The sequence below is a fragment of the Schistocerca nitens genome, chromosome 5 (assembly GCF_023898315.1).
Source record: "Schistocerca nitens isolate TAMUIC-IGC-003100 chromosome 5, iqSchNite1.1, whole genome shotgun sequence".
NCBI classification, from domain to species: Eukaryota; Metazoa; Arthropoda; class Insecta; order Orthoptera; family Acrididae; genus Schistocerca; species Schistocerca nitens.
In genome coordinates, this window is record NC_064618.1 from 747859021 (window position 1) to 747873519 (window position 14499).

At 44.1% G+C, this 14499-nt stretch overlaps 1 protein-coding gene across 3 annotated transcripts in view; it reads left to right on the forward strand.

Moving 5' to 3' along the window:
- Window positions 1–14499, forward strand: part of LOC126260143 (CAAX prenyl protease 2) — a 147181-nt gene that overhangs the window by 50064 nt on the left and 82618 nt on the right. For all 3 annotated transcript variants that reach the window (XM_049957394.1, XM_049957395.1, XM_049957397.1), the window contains one exon: window positions 10809–10976. In XM_049957394.1, coding sequence (XP_049813351.1) covers window positions 10809–10976 — 168 coding nt within the window. The remainder of the gene's footprint in view (window positions 1–10808; window positions 10977–14499) is intronic.

Consider the following 14499-nt stretch of genomic DNA (forward strand, 5'->3'; position numbering starts at 1 on the left):
TGTGTGATGCCTGTGGCGTACGAATCACTGTACGCCACATTTTAGTTGAGTGTGATTTATATCGTTTTGTCAGGGCGAAAGTTAATATTAGTGGGGATCTGCCCTCGATTTTAGCCGATGTCGAGGCGAGTGTCAAGAAAGTTTTAAGGTACTGTGATGTTTCTGGGCTTCAGCCAAGAATTTTAGGTTGGAATTTTTAGTGTGTTGCCGAGTGGCTTACCACTCCTTTTTTATTCTTGTAATAGGCCAGTTCCAAACATGCGCTATGTCTTTCATTTTACCCCTTCCCCTCCGTTCTCTTGCAGTTCTCCTCATTATGTGCTGCTTTCCTCTTTGCTACTGTTGACGTGCAAACTGCCTCTGTAGACTTTCACCTATAATTTTAATCCTATTTCTGCACTTGCTGCATTTTAGTGACACTCGTCCGTTGTTGTTTCCGTTCGGGCGCTAAAGACTACACTGTTGAGCACCCATAACACCATATCCTTCCATCCATCCATCCTGTCCAAGAGGTGCCATCTTGGGTGATCAATCAACTTATCATCCTGTGCCTTAACATAGGAGCATCCATGTTCCTTTCAGACTCCACACACACCTATTCCCATTTGGATCTTTCTGCACTGTTTAGCTTGCCCAACATCTCAAGTGGTACATTCTCTCTGACACATACTCGAGCGACCATTTCTCGTGTGCTGTCCGTTTGCTGACTCCTACCCCAACTACATGCACACACAAATGGTAGCTTACTAAGGCCGGCTTGAGGCTTTACTCCTCCCAACATTTCTCCAGTTGTGATGACCAGGTAGAATATCTTGCAAACATTACTGTTAAGGCTGCAGAACGTTCCATCCCTCACACTTCTTTACCATGCTGTGTCCTGGTCCCTTGGTGGACTGAGGCGTGCCATGATGCAATCATGCACAGAGACGTGCTCTCCACATTTTTAACCATCATCCTAACATGGCAGACTGCATTCATTATAAAAAGTTGCGTGCACAGTATCGTCACGTTCTGTGGGATGGTAAAAAAAAAAAAAAAAAAAAAGCTTGCTGGATTTCATTCACTAGTTGTTTTAACAGATCCAGTCCCTCTTCCATCATGTGGGCCAATCTCTGAGAGCTCTCTGGGACCAAGATCCATTCTCCAATTTTCAGCCTGACAGTAGCAGACGATGTCATAGTGAACCCTGTTGCTATCTCCAACACCTTGGGCCACCATTTTGTGGAGATTTTGAGTTCCTCCCATTATCATCCTGCCTTCCTCCTTCGGAAACAAGTGGAGGAGACTTGTGCGATACCTTATCTTCTCAGAATTTTGAGTGCTACAATGTTGCCTTTACTACGAGGTAGCCATATCATGGTCTCACTTCATCTTGATCCTCGCCCCAGGGCCAGACGATGTTCATATTCAGATGTTGCAGCACCTTTCTCTTGCAGGCAATCACTTTCTGCTTTATACGTACAACCACATCTGGGCAGACGGCACGTTTCCTACTTGCGTGAAGTCCTTGCCATACCCATACCTAAGCTCAGTAAGGACAAACATCTTCCTTCTAGCTACTGTCCCTATTCTCTCACCAGCTGCGTTTGCAAGGTGATGGAAAGTATGATTCTTGCCCAGCTGGTATGGTGGCTTGAGTCTCGCAGTTTACTAACTACTGCCCAGGTGGGTTTCGAGTGTACTGTTCTGCAGTAGACCATATTCAATTTGTAAATAAAGTGATTCCCCCCCCCCCCCAGCTTTCAAAATTACTGTGCCCAGAAGCTGTGTGTCATTCTGTTGATTAATAATGTAGTTATATATTCACAAAGTATTGACATGTGTATTTTTGCTCCTTTATGTTATGAAAGTGCTGGCTTTCAACAAAGAATGGTTATTAACTGGTGCTTATGGCCAAATACAAAGTTCTTCGTGAGAATGACTCGTACCATTGCACTGTGGTGAGAAATTTACATTCCAAACATATCAGATCATTGGAGGCCAAGCATATCCTTTTCATATATATTTGTTATGAACTTAGCTGCTTCACACTTAAATTAATATGCAGAGTTCTGAAAGAAGCTACTGAGTGAAGTGGCATGGGGTTAAGCCACTAGGCTTGTATTCAGTTCTGATCCAGTAATCCAGACTCAGGTTTCCAGTGATTTCCTTAAAATTTATGGCGGTCACCTTGGATAATTGACTAGCCTTTCCTTCCTTGACCTTCTCCAACACAGAAAGTACACTATCAGTAATCAACTTTGATTCCATAAGGAACTGCCTGTACACAAGTAAGACTACATGGTGACATGTACTGCTGTGAGTTTATTGGATCGTAACTCTAATGCACTGAAAATGACTTATTTATAGTCAAAATCAAAATATGCAACAGTAATAAAAATTAACGGGATTGCGAGTGATTGCTGTTGGATCTCCTTCCTTACTATCTGTAATGACCACACTTAACAAAATGCCAAAATCCAACCAGCCATATCATTATACAGTATACGTATTTCTGAAGAGTATGTACACACTATGAAGAAATATGTGCCATGCTCTGTGTTGTTTCCAAATACAAAGTCTCATTGAAAAGTGAACCTAGGTGAAGGTAATCCATTAAAAGTTAATAACAACATATTATGAAAAGGATAGATTGCTACTCACTGTAAAAATGAAACACCGTGTTGCAGACAGGCACACCATAAAGAAAGTTACACATTGAGCTCTCAGCCAGAGCCTTCTTCGGAAAACACACACACACACACACACACACACACACACACACACACACACACACACACACACAGAGAGAGAGAGAGAGAGAGAGAGAGAGAGAGAGAGCGCACAGCACACTTCGCCTACACACGGCCACTTCCGCCAGACTACTGCTTTCGCATCGAATGACAGCAGCAGTCTAGAGTGGGCCAGGGAGACGGGGAGGGATAGCAGAGTATGGCAAGGGGGAGAGAAGAGCAAAGCATGTAGGGACTTGATGGCAGTTGGACAATGCTGTCAGGCACAGCGTAGGGGTAGGGAGACTATCCAGAAAGGGGGGGGGGGGGGGTGAACTTTTTGGAAACGAAGAATGTGTTATAAAGATAACTCCCACCTGCGCATTTCAGAAAAGCTGGTGGTGGAGGGAAGAATCCAGATGGCCAGGATTGTGAAGCATCCATTGAAATCAAGCATGTTATGTTTAGCTGCATGTTGTGCCACAGGGTGGTCCACGTTGCTCTGGGCCACTGTTCGGCAGTGGACATTCATCCTGTTGGACAGCTGGTTGGTGGTCATAACAATATAAAAAGCTGTGCAGTGATTGCTGCAGAACTTGATGTGACACGGCTGCTTTCGCCAGTGACTGGCCCCTGGGTAGGGTGCCCCTCATTTCAGGGCGTGATGATAGGTAATCAAAGTCCTGATGGAAGGATGTGGTTCATTTGTTCCAGCACCGAGATGCATTGGGTGATGAAGGGGGCATTAATTTATAACTGGTTATTGTGGATGGTGATAGGATTGGTGGTGTGTAGGATATGACAAGGGAAATCTGTTTCTGATCTAGATCTGGGGGCTAGTGCCTGTCTTTGAAGGCCTTTGTGGGACATTCATGGAGTTCTTGTCACTGCAGATACAGCATCACCGGGTGGCCAGCCTGTATGGGAGGAATGTTTTGGCACGGAAGGGATGGCAGCTGTCAAAGTGCAGGTCTGTTGGTGTTTGTTTGGTCTGATGTGCAGAGGTATGGATGGAACCATCAGAGAGGAGGAGGTCAGTGTGCAGGAAGGTGGCTCACTCTGTTGAGGTCAACTAGGTGAAGCGGATGGTAGAGAGATGATGTTGAGGTTTTGATGGAGTGAGAATAGGTGTATTTGCCATGAGTTCAGATCATGAAGATATAATCCATGAACCTGAATTAGACCAGGGGTTTGGGCTTTTGGGAGGCCAGTTAGGTTTCCTCCAGATGTCCCATAAAGAGGTTGGCATAGGAGGGTGCCATGTGGGTACCTATGATTGTGCTACAGATTTGTTAGTATACCTACCCTGCAAAGGAGAAGTAGTTGTGTGTTAGGATAAATTTAGTAAGGTGTATGAGGAATGAGATAGTGGGTTTGGAGTCCAAAGGACTTAAGAAAAGGTAGTGTTCAATATTTTGCAAGATCATGGGCATAAGGGATGTTGATGTACAGGGTGGTGGTGTCAACAGTGACAATTAGGGATCCAGGAGGTAAAGGGGTGGGGACGGTAGAGATCAAGAGATCTGATGCACAGTAGCAGGATCTTGTGGAGGGAGCAGAAGTGGTTCTGGGATGCCTGTGCCATGGAGATGTGTTTTTTCAGTACCAGGTTTGTGAAGGACAGGGACTAGCAGAATCTACCTCCTGGTTTCTTAATTGTCACTGTTGATACCAATTCCCTATACACAAACGTCCCTCATTCCCATGGTCTTGCCACTGTTTAACACCTAGCATCCTTCAGACACCAAACCACTGCCTCTTTCCTCACACACCTTACTAACTTTATCCTAACACAAAACCTCTTCTCCTTTGAAGAGAAGGCATGCAAACAAACATGCAGCACAGCCTTCTTGACGTCCCAAAACCCCAAATCCCTGGCCTGGTTCAGGTTCATTGATCATATCTTCATGACCCGGACTAAGGACTGAAGGGCTCACTCCTGCACCTCCTCAACACCTTCTGTCCCGTCCACTTCACATGGTTCTCCTCAACCCAGCGTGTCACATTCCTGCATGTTGACCACCTCTATTGTGGCTCCACCCACACCTCTGTCCATATTAAACCAACCATCCACCAACAGTACGTGGATTTCAAAAGTTGCTGTCCCTTCCACATCAAAAAATTTGTCCCATACAGTGTGGCCACCCAGTGCATCGTATCTCAAGTGAAAAGAACTCCTTTGTCCATTATGATGTTCTCTCAAAGACCTACAAAGACAGGCACTATGCCCCAGAACTACTCCTCAAACAGATCAGTGCCATATCCCTACACACCTCCAAGCCTCCCACCACCCCAAGAACCCACTAAAAAAGAGTGCCCCCTTTGTCACCCAATACAATCCTGGACTGGAGTAACTGAACCATATACTTCATCAGGGCTTTGATTATCTATCTTTAAGTCATGGTTTGAGAGACATCCTTCCCAAGATACTTCCCCCACCCCTCCTAAAGTGGGGTTCTGTAACCCATCCAGACTCCACAACATCCTAGTCCATCCCTATGCCACTCACAATCCCAACCGTTGCCACAGGGATATGATCCCTGTGGAAGACCCAATGCAAGACTTGCTCAGTCCACCCACCCAGCACTTCTTATTCCAGTCTTATCACTGGCTTATCCTACCCCATCAGATGCCGGACCACTTGTGAAAGCGGTCATGACATATATCAGCTCTGTTACAATCATTGTGCAGCTTTTTGTATTGTTTGACTCCAACCAACCATCCACCAGGATGATTTTTCACTGCCGAACTGTTACTCAGAGCAAAGTGGACCACCCTATGGTACAGGATGCAACTGAACATAACATGCTTGATATCAGTGGCTGCTTCACAATCCAGGCCATCTGGATCCTCCCCTCCACACCCAGATTTTCTGAACTGTGCAGAAGGGAGTTATCCGTACAACACTGCCCAGTGATGCTAGTTGTGGTACGAGGTACCCTCCGTCAAGCACCGTAGGGTGGATTGCGGAGTACGTATGTAGATGTAGATGCTCCAGAAATTATCCTGGCCTCAGCCTACAATAACCTAACTGTTCATCAAACAGTTTCCCCCGCTCTCAGGGGCTCAGCATTCATTTGCTGGGTAAGGGCTTGGCAACCCCAGTGTTCCTGAGTTGGGGATTGGTCAGTGCCGCCACTCCTCTGTCACCATAAGCTCTGGGCATGCTTAAGCAACCTCTGTGCAGTATGGCAGTGGAACGTTGTATGTCACAGGGAATGGAGATCTTGGCTTGACCACCCGGATCACGAGAACTGTGAAAACCTCTATTTAAAAAAAAAAAAAAAAACCTCAATCTCGAGGTGTGCTGTGCACCGACGAGATGCATGGCTGTTAAGATGGAACAGTCACTAGTGGGCAACCTCTGGGAAACCTGCCACATCTCAGTTGTATAAGGCTTACTCAGGCACGCAGGGCTCTGTCTGAGTGGACCCTTATTTCCCTTGTGGAACCAAAATGGGTCCTCCAAAATTTTATTTTACTCCTCCCAGCGAGAAAGGTGGGCCGCTGGAAGTACTAAAACCCCAGCTAATTAGAGGGATAAGGTAGCCAGCCCCCTCCAGATGCAAGAGTAAGGCAGTACACGGCAGTAAAGAGTAACAGAACACAGGCTAGTAATCAGAATGCGTTCCTAGTAATAAAAAGGAAAGAAGGAAGTGTCGAGAAAGTCTCACCTTTCTACATCCAGAAGGGCTTAAAAGGAATTGCCAGAACTCTAAAATCTATAAAGCGGTTGCAAAGTGGGACACTGTTGGCTGAAGCTTCAAGTTCCTGACAAGCTGTTAACCTATGGAGTGCTAAGTGCCTGAGCAAATATGCCACAATACAGAGCTCCACAGCACTTCTTACTTCAGTAAAGGTGTGGTATCATGTAAGGACCTAGTTGATCTACCAACTGAAGAGTCAGTGGGCTCCGGAGGGAATTGTGAATGTTCAGTTTCGTTCTTACCTACAACACCCCCAAACTCCCAGAGTAAGTCAGGGCAGGCTTTCTTCACCTAAATGTAAGGCCTTATGTCCCAAATCCAATGTGCTGTTTTAAATACCAGCATTTTGGGCATACAACCCTAGGAAGTAAAGGCGAAGTGATGTGTGCCAACTGCGGTAAGGCCGCTCATAAAGGAGTTAGTTGCTCATCTCCAGCCAGATGTATCAACTGCTCTGTAAATCACCCTGTTTGAAGTAGGGACTGTAGAATCTTTCTAGAGGAATGCAAAGTACATGAAATAAAAAACAACCAAGTGTATTCCCTATGGTGAGGCCGAAAAGATCTAAAAGTCCATGCAGCCTCCCACATTTCCTACATCTTTTGTGTCAATGGTTCAGAAACCTACTCCAACAGCAAATGCCTCTACACAAACAGAAGTGGCGAGTGCACTTCTAAAGCAGCAGGTGTTTCAGAGCCAGTAGCCCCCCCCCCCCCCCCTCCCCAAACAGCAGACAAATGCACAGCGACCAACTTGGGAGAGCACCAGGCACCACTAACAGCTGAGGCTCTTCAGAAGCCCACCATGGATATTACCACTCGTACTCCGGCTCCAGCAAAGCCCAAAAAACAGCAGGAGGTATCGTTCCACCTTTGATAATCTGGCCCTCCTGGAGGCAGGTAGACAACAGGCTTTCCTGCACCAGCATCGCTTTCTAGGTGTATTTTTTGACATTGAGAAGGCCTGCAATACTATTTGGAAGCATCTTATCCTCGAACAGCTTCACAAATGGAGTTAACTTGGTTGTCTTCCCATTTTTATTCGGTCCTTTCTCTCACCACAGTATTTTCGATACTGAGTCAGTGACATCCTGTCTGATCGCTTTGAGCAGGAGAATGGTGTCCCTCAAGGTAGTGTTTTAAGTGTGACTGTCTTTGCCATAGCTATTAATACCATTACGTCAATAGTGAAAAGTCCTGCCAGTTTTCTTTGTTTGTGGATGACTTCTCTTGGTTTTGTTCATCTTCAAGCCTTACAATGACAACACATAAGTTGCAAGTAAATCTTCAATGTTTGTTAACTCTTCTCATTCCATTTTAAACTTTACTGAGTTGAGGATGAGGGACACTGTTCTTAATTTTAAACACACAGTGAGATTTCTGTGCCTTATATTTGACTATAAGGTTGCCACATCTCAAGGACCTGGGAAAACCGTCACTTAAGGCTGTAAGTATCTGAAAATATCTTAAAACAGTACATGGGGAGCAGACAGGGGTTGTCTGCTCCAGTTTTACAGGGCATTTGTGTGATCTCGGCTCAATTATGAGTGCACGGTGTATGGGTCTGTGAGACCTTGATTAAAGATGTTGGATGTGGTGCACCACGAAGGGATTCAGTTGCCACTGGGGTATTCAAAACAAGCCCCATACAAAGTGTGTATGGAGGCTGGTGAACCACCACTTAATATAAGGCGACGACTACTTAAGGTGTGCCAGACATATGAAACAACTGTCCACACCATACACACGTGCATACCGTACCATTGCTCCGCTTCCACAGGCATGGCTTTTTCGTAACCAGCAACAAGCTACTAGGTCCTATGGGATTCCCACACAGGATTGCCTTTTAGAGATGGCTGTGGCTGGTCTTAATGTTTTAAACTGAGGTTGGAGCAGATTTCCACCTTGGCTCCTCCAGAGACCCAGACTTATTTTATACTTGACTAAACCGAAAAAAGATAGTACACCAGATCTTACATTCCAATCTATTTATTAACATTTTGGATGTGCATCTCAGTTTAACAGTAGTTTACACTGATGGCTCCAAACAAGGGAATTCCGTTGGCTGCTCTGTAATGTCACCAGGATTCGCCTTCCTGACGAGAATACCGTTTTCACAGCAGAGCTCCACGCAATCATGAAGGCACTGGAACAGATGCTTCGTATTTGGGGCAAATAGTTTCTTATCTGCTCCAGTTCCCTTAGTGCCTCACAGTCGTTACAGAACCTGTATCCAGCTGAGAAGTTGTCCCAGCTGATATATAACCAACTATATGGCTGTGTGGCAGGCCATGTAGGGATATGGAGAAATGAACAAGCTAATTTGGGCAGCCATGGAGGTGTGCAGAGGACAGGATGTTGCACAGTGTCCTATTTGTTTGGAGACTGTCATTTCTGCTCTACACAGGAAGTGTATGCAATTGTGGGATGTGGAATGGCTAGTGGTGATGCCCAGTAAGCTGCGGTTTTTGAAGTCAACTACCCAGTTGCTCAGACAGGATGAAATGACCCTCACAAGTCTTCAGATTGGGCACTACCCTCTCACATATAGCTTTTTACCATGGTGATAGGATCCCCAGTTTTGTGGTGCTTTTTGGGTGCACATCTCTATCCACCATATTTTAACAGGATGCATTCTATTCTGTGATATTAGGGCAGCAGCAAATATTGGTGGGAGTCTGCCCTCTAATTTTAGCTGATGACGAGACAAGTGTGACTAAGGTTTTAAAGTTTTGTGATGTGTCTGGACTCTGGCCTAAACTTTTAGGCTGAAGGTTTTAGTGTGTTGCAGCATGGCTGGCTCCTTTTTTATTTTTGCTGTCAGCCAGCCATATCCATATGCTGTCTTGTTTTAGCTCCTTATGCCACGTTCTTCCTGGTAGTGAATGGTTTAATATTGACGCAATACTTTGTTCCGTGTTTCTGTGCAGGTACACACACAGCTTTCCAACTTTTGTCACCTTTGTTTTTTGTGCTGTTTTATCCTTCTGTTTAGTGTATTTTACTGACACTCATCTCAATCTGTTTTCGTACAGGTGCTGAAAACCTTGCTCTCATGCATCCATACCATCATATCCATCCATCCAGTCAGTTTCCACCCCCTCATCCCCTGTCCTGTCATCTCCTCCCAATTCACATCCTCTCATGCTCATTGCATGCTGCCTCTGCTTATGCCCCCTATTGATCTTTCCCTTTCTCTGTACCTCCCCTTTCCCATTTCATATCCCCCCTTCACCCACAGCCTCACAATGCTGAGCCTGGTCCTGCTGTCATCTAGTCCCTGCATGCACCACCATACAATGTTCTTCTCTCTTCCTGTCCACAAGCTGGTAACCCTTTCCCTTCCCTGACCCACTCTGGATTGCTGTTTCCATTCAACAGTGGTCATGTGTGCATGATGATGAGTGTCTGATTGTGTTAAAATGTTGTGTGTGTGTGTGTGTGTGTGTGTGTGTGTGTGTGTGTGTGTGTGTGTAGGGAGGGGGGGGGGGGGTTGTAAGGTGGATGGGTTCTTGGGCGTGCGCGCATGCAGTTTCTTTTCTTTTCTAAATCAGGTTTTGGCCTGAAGCTCAGTGTGTAACAGTCTTTTCATTGTGCCTTTCTGCAACTCAACGTGTCATCTTTAGAGTGAGTAACAATCTACCCTTTTCAAATATTGTTGACATTCCAACCTGGACTTCCCATTGTTTGAAAGTGAATAGCAGTTACAGCTATTGGATACAAAGATGATGATGAAGCTTCTCAGTGCACAGTATATGACAAGCTGTTCAATGTATTCTGACTTTTTATTTTTATTACTCACTGAAGTTCTGTTGCTGATTAATTACTTATAAACAACAAATAATTCTTTAGAATGAACCTTCACTCTGCAGTGGAGTGTGCGCTCGCTGATATGAAACTTCCTGGCAGCTCAAAACTGTGCACTGGGTGGGTATTCGAACCTGGAACCTTTGCATTTCGTGAGAAAGTGCTCTGTTGACTTGAGCTATCCAAGCACAATTCATGACCCACCCTCACAGCTTTACATCCATCAGTACATCTGTTACCTTCCCCCACTCCACTTTGGTTAATGCATGTCTTCACGATATATTTTCTTCCAGGACTGCTTGTTCTGCAAGTTTCACAGGAGAACTTCTGTGAAGTTTGGAAGATAGGAGATGTGATACTGGCAGAAGTAGAGCTTTTGGGGGTGGGCTGTGAATTGTGCTCGTGTAGCTCAGTAGTTGCAACAATTGCCCGCAAAGGCAGAGGTTCCAGGTTTGAGTCCTGGTCTGGCTCATAGTTTTAATCTGCCAGAAAGTTTCGACATAAAAACTTATTGTGAACAAAAATACATTTGTATAACAGTAATTCATTGTAATTTGGTTTTGTTGTGTTTTGGTTGTTTTCAGAGCCGAGGTACTGGTTGGCGAATGCACAGAACTTAATATGGCTAAGAAACCATGTTGTGGCCCCGCTGTCTGAAGAATTTACATTTAGAGCTTGTATGCTACCACTTCTGCTGCAGTGTTTCCGACCAATGACAGCTGTATTTGTATGTCCCTTATTTTTTGGCGTAGGTAAGAACAACATAATTATGAACTTGCTGTACTCTTTTGTTTCCAGTTACTAGTGATTTTTGTTTACAAATTTGTTATTTTTGTATTTAGAATCCAGAAATAAAAACAGATGGGAATTTTTGACAATCATACTAACGAAGTAGAGAGGATATAAAATGTAAACTGGCAATGGCAAGGAAAGCGTTTCTGAAGAAGAGAAATTTGTTAACATCGAGTATAGATTTGAGTGTCAGGAAGTTGTTACTGAAAGTATTTGTATGGAGTGTAGCCATGTATGGAAGTGAAACATGGATGGTAAATAGTTTGGACAAGAAGAGAATACAAGCTTTCGAAATGTGGTGCTACAGATGCTGAAGATTAGATGGGTAGATCACATAACTAATGAGGAGGTATTGAATAGAATTGGGGAGAAGAGGAGTTTGTGGCACAACTCGATTAGAAGAAGGGATCGGTTAGTAGGACATGTTCTGAGGCATCAAGGGATCACCAATTTAGTATTGGAGGGCAGCACGGAGGGTAAAAATCGTAGCGGGAGACCTAGAGATGAATACACTAAGCAGATTCAGAAGGACGTAGGCTGCAATACGTACTGGGAGATGAAGCAGCTTGCACAGTATAGAGTAGCATGGAGAGCTGCATCAAACTAGTCTCAGGACTGAAGACCACAACAACAACAACAACTTTAATTAGTAAGGCGAGGACAGATACTTATATTTTACAACAAATAGCAAGTCTAAGATAATGCCATAATACCAGGTGGTAGGAGTAAATGCTAGAGGATGTATAATGCAAGCTGCTTCAGTTTTATTTAAGTAACTAGAAGCTTTCAAAATGTAGTGTTACAGAAAAATGTTGAAGAATAATCACATAACTAATGAGGAGGTACTGAATAGAATTGTGGAGACAAGAAATTTATGGCACAACTTAACCAGAAGAAGGATCAGTTGATAGACACATTCTGAGGTGTCAAGGGATCACCGAATTAGTATTTGGAGGGAAGTGAGGACAGGAGGGGGGGGGGGGGGGGGGAGATATAGTGGGAGAGCAAGAGGTGAATACAGTAAGCAGATTCAAAAGGATGTAGGATGCAGTAGCTATTCAGAGATGAAGATGTTTGCACAGGACAGAGTAGCATGGAGAACTGCATCTAACCAGTCTTCGGACTGAAGACCATGACGACAATGGTCATTTGTAGAATAAATCTTTCACTCTGCAAAGGAGCATCTGTTGATAGCAACTTTGTGACAAATTAAACTGTTCAGTGGATCAAAACAAAAAATCAAACCCACACCTTTTGCTGTCAGTAACTACAAATACTTGGATCTTGATTCAAGTCGTGGCATGGCAGTCAGCTTTAACGTATCTTTAATATGTAAAGAAGTTCGATTGCTGACGTTGTTTATCATTTGTTTATAATATTCATATAATATTTTAAAAACCACACATTTTATTCAAGTCAGATATATTCAATTAGACTACTAGTATTATGGACTGAACAATAAGTACTAAAAGTCTTTTAAGGCCAACTTGGGTTAGTATTAGTTCAGATGACATTGTCATGTCATAACCACAATCAGGTACAAATCTGAAATCAGAGTTGTGAGTCAAGTACAAAAAAAAAAAAAAGAAAGAAAATTTTGAGAACCTTCCAGAAATAAAAATTCTGAACAGAAATTAGTAACTGGTGGTCAGGTTTAAATTGGGGACCTGTGGCACACCAGCCAGCAACGCTAACTTCTGTGCCACACTGCATGCAGAACAGCTCGTGGCATTGTGCTATCTCATGGAGAAACAACCTCCCACAGTTTGAGAAGTTATCATTGGAGTCTAAAAACAGCATCTTGTCAGTGGCCTCATGTATTGCAGTGCTGGCATATCCTCACATTCTCTTCACGTTGTCACATCCTCCTTACTGTGATGAGCATCAAAATAACCCCCTTCCATCAAAGCCTGGCGATCATTGTGCTAACTTCCTTCAACAGGAAGGCCCCATCATTCATCTGTAGGGCTTTATACGGGCGACGTGGATGACCTCTGCATTTTTGTCAAGATGGAAAACAGAGGTGGAAGAAGGGTAATATGCAAAACAGAGACTACTGTTAAAACAATGTGCACAAGTTAATAAGAGTGAAAAGTTAAGTGCATTGTTTGTAACAGAGGTGGGAGAAGAGGTGGTGAAAAATAGACAGGTCAGAAAAATGAAAGATGTAGAAAACGAAAATGGAGTGAAGAAAGCAGTAGTTACTGTGAAAAAATGCTGAGACGGAAGGAATTGATGTAAATTAAGGCCAGGTGGGTGGTAAGAAGCAAGTACATGTTGTAGCTCTAGTTCCCACCTGCGGAGTTTTGAGGAACTAGTGTCTGGGGGAAGAATGCAGGTGGCACGTGTGGTAAAATGCTCTGCAACAGGGTATTGCGTGTTGCCAGTGTACACCCTCTGCCTGTGCCCATTCATTCTGATAACTGGGTGGTAGTCATGCCAGTGTAAAAGGCCGAACAGTGTTTACATAAGAGCTGGTATATGACTTGTCATTTCACAGGTGGCTCTCCCTTGGACTATATTTTTTGCCAATTATGGGGCTGGTATCGGTAGTGGTAGGAGAGTGCATATGGTAAGTCTTGCAGGGGAGACAGTCACAAGGTTAGGAGCCATAGGATAGGGAGATGGGTGCAGAAGGAGCATAGGGTCGGACAAGGATATTGCAGAAATTGGGAGGGCAATGAAAAGCTATTCTAGGTGTGATGGGCAAAGTCTCAGACAGAATGGATCTCATTTCAGGGCATGATTTGAGGGAGCCATGGCCTTGTTGAAATAGCTGATTAATACATTCAAAACCAGGATAATACTGAATGACAAGTGCTGTGCTCCAAAGTTGGTTTTTAGAGGGATCAGCAGTACCAGGATTTGATGTGATGGCCTGGGAAATCTACTTTTGAACTAGGCTGGTGGGGTAATTACATCCAGTGAAGACTGAGGGGAGAATGGTTGTGGATTGCTGTAAAGAGTCTGCATCTGAACAAATATGTTTGCTTTGAATACCAAGGCTGTATGACATTGAAAGGATGGCAACTGCCAAGATGTAAGTACTGTTGTTTGTTAGTAGGTTTAATGTGGACAGAAGTGTACAGCTGGTTTTTGGTGAGGATGAGATCAAAATCAAGGAAAGTGGCATAGGACCATGTGAAATTTAATTGGGAGAGGAATTTTAACAGGTCAGCCTCACCATGAGTCAATATGGCAAAGATATCATCATTGTGTCTAAACCAAACCAGAGGCTGAACCCTTATGGACCCCAGAACGCCCCCTCCAAGTGACCCATTAAAAGGTTGGCAGAGGAAGGAGCCATCCTGGTTGCCATAGCTGTACCCTTGATCTGTTTGTGAGTCTGTCCCTCAAACATAAAGTAATTGTTGGTAAATACAGGGTGTTTCAAAAATGACCGGTATATTTGAAACGGCAATAAAAACTAAACGAGCAGCGATAGAAATACACCGTTTGTTGCAATATGCTTGGGACAACAGT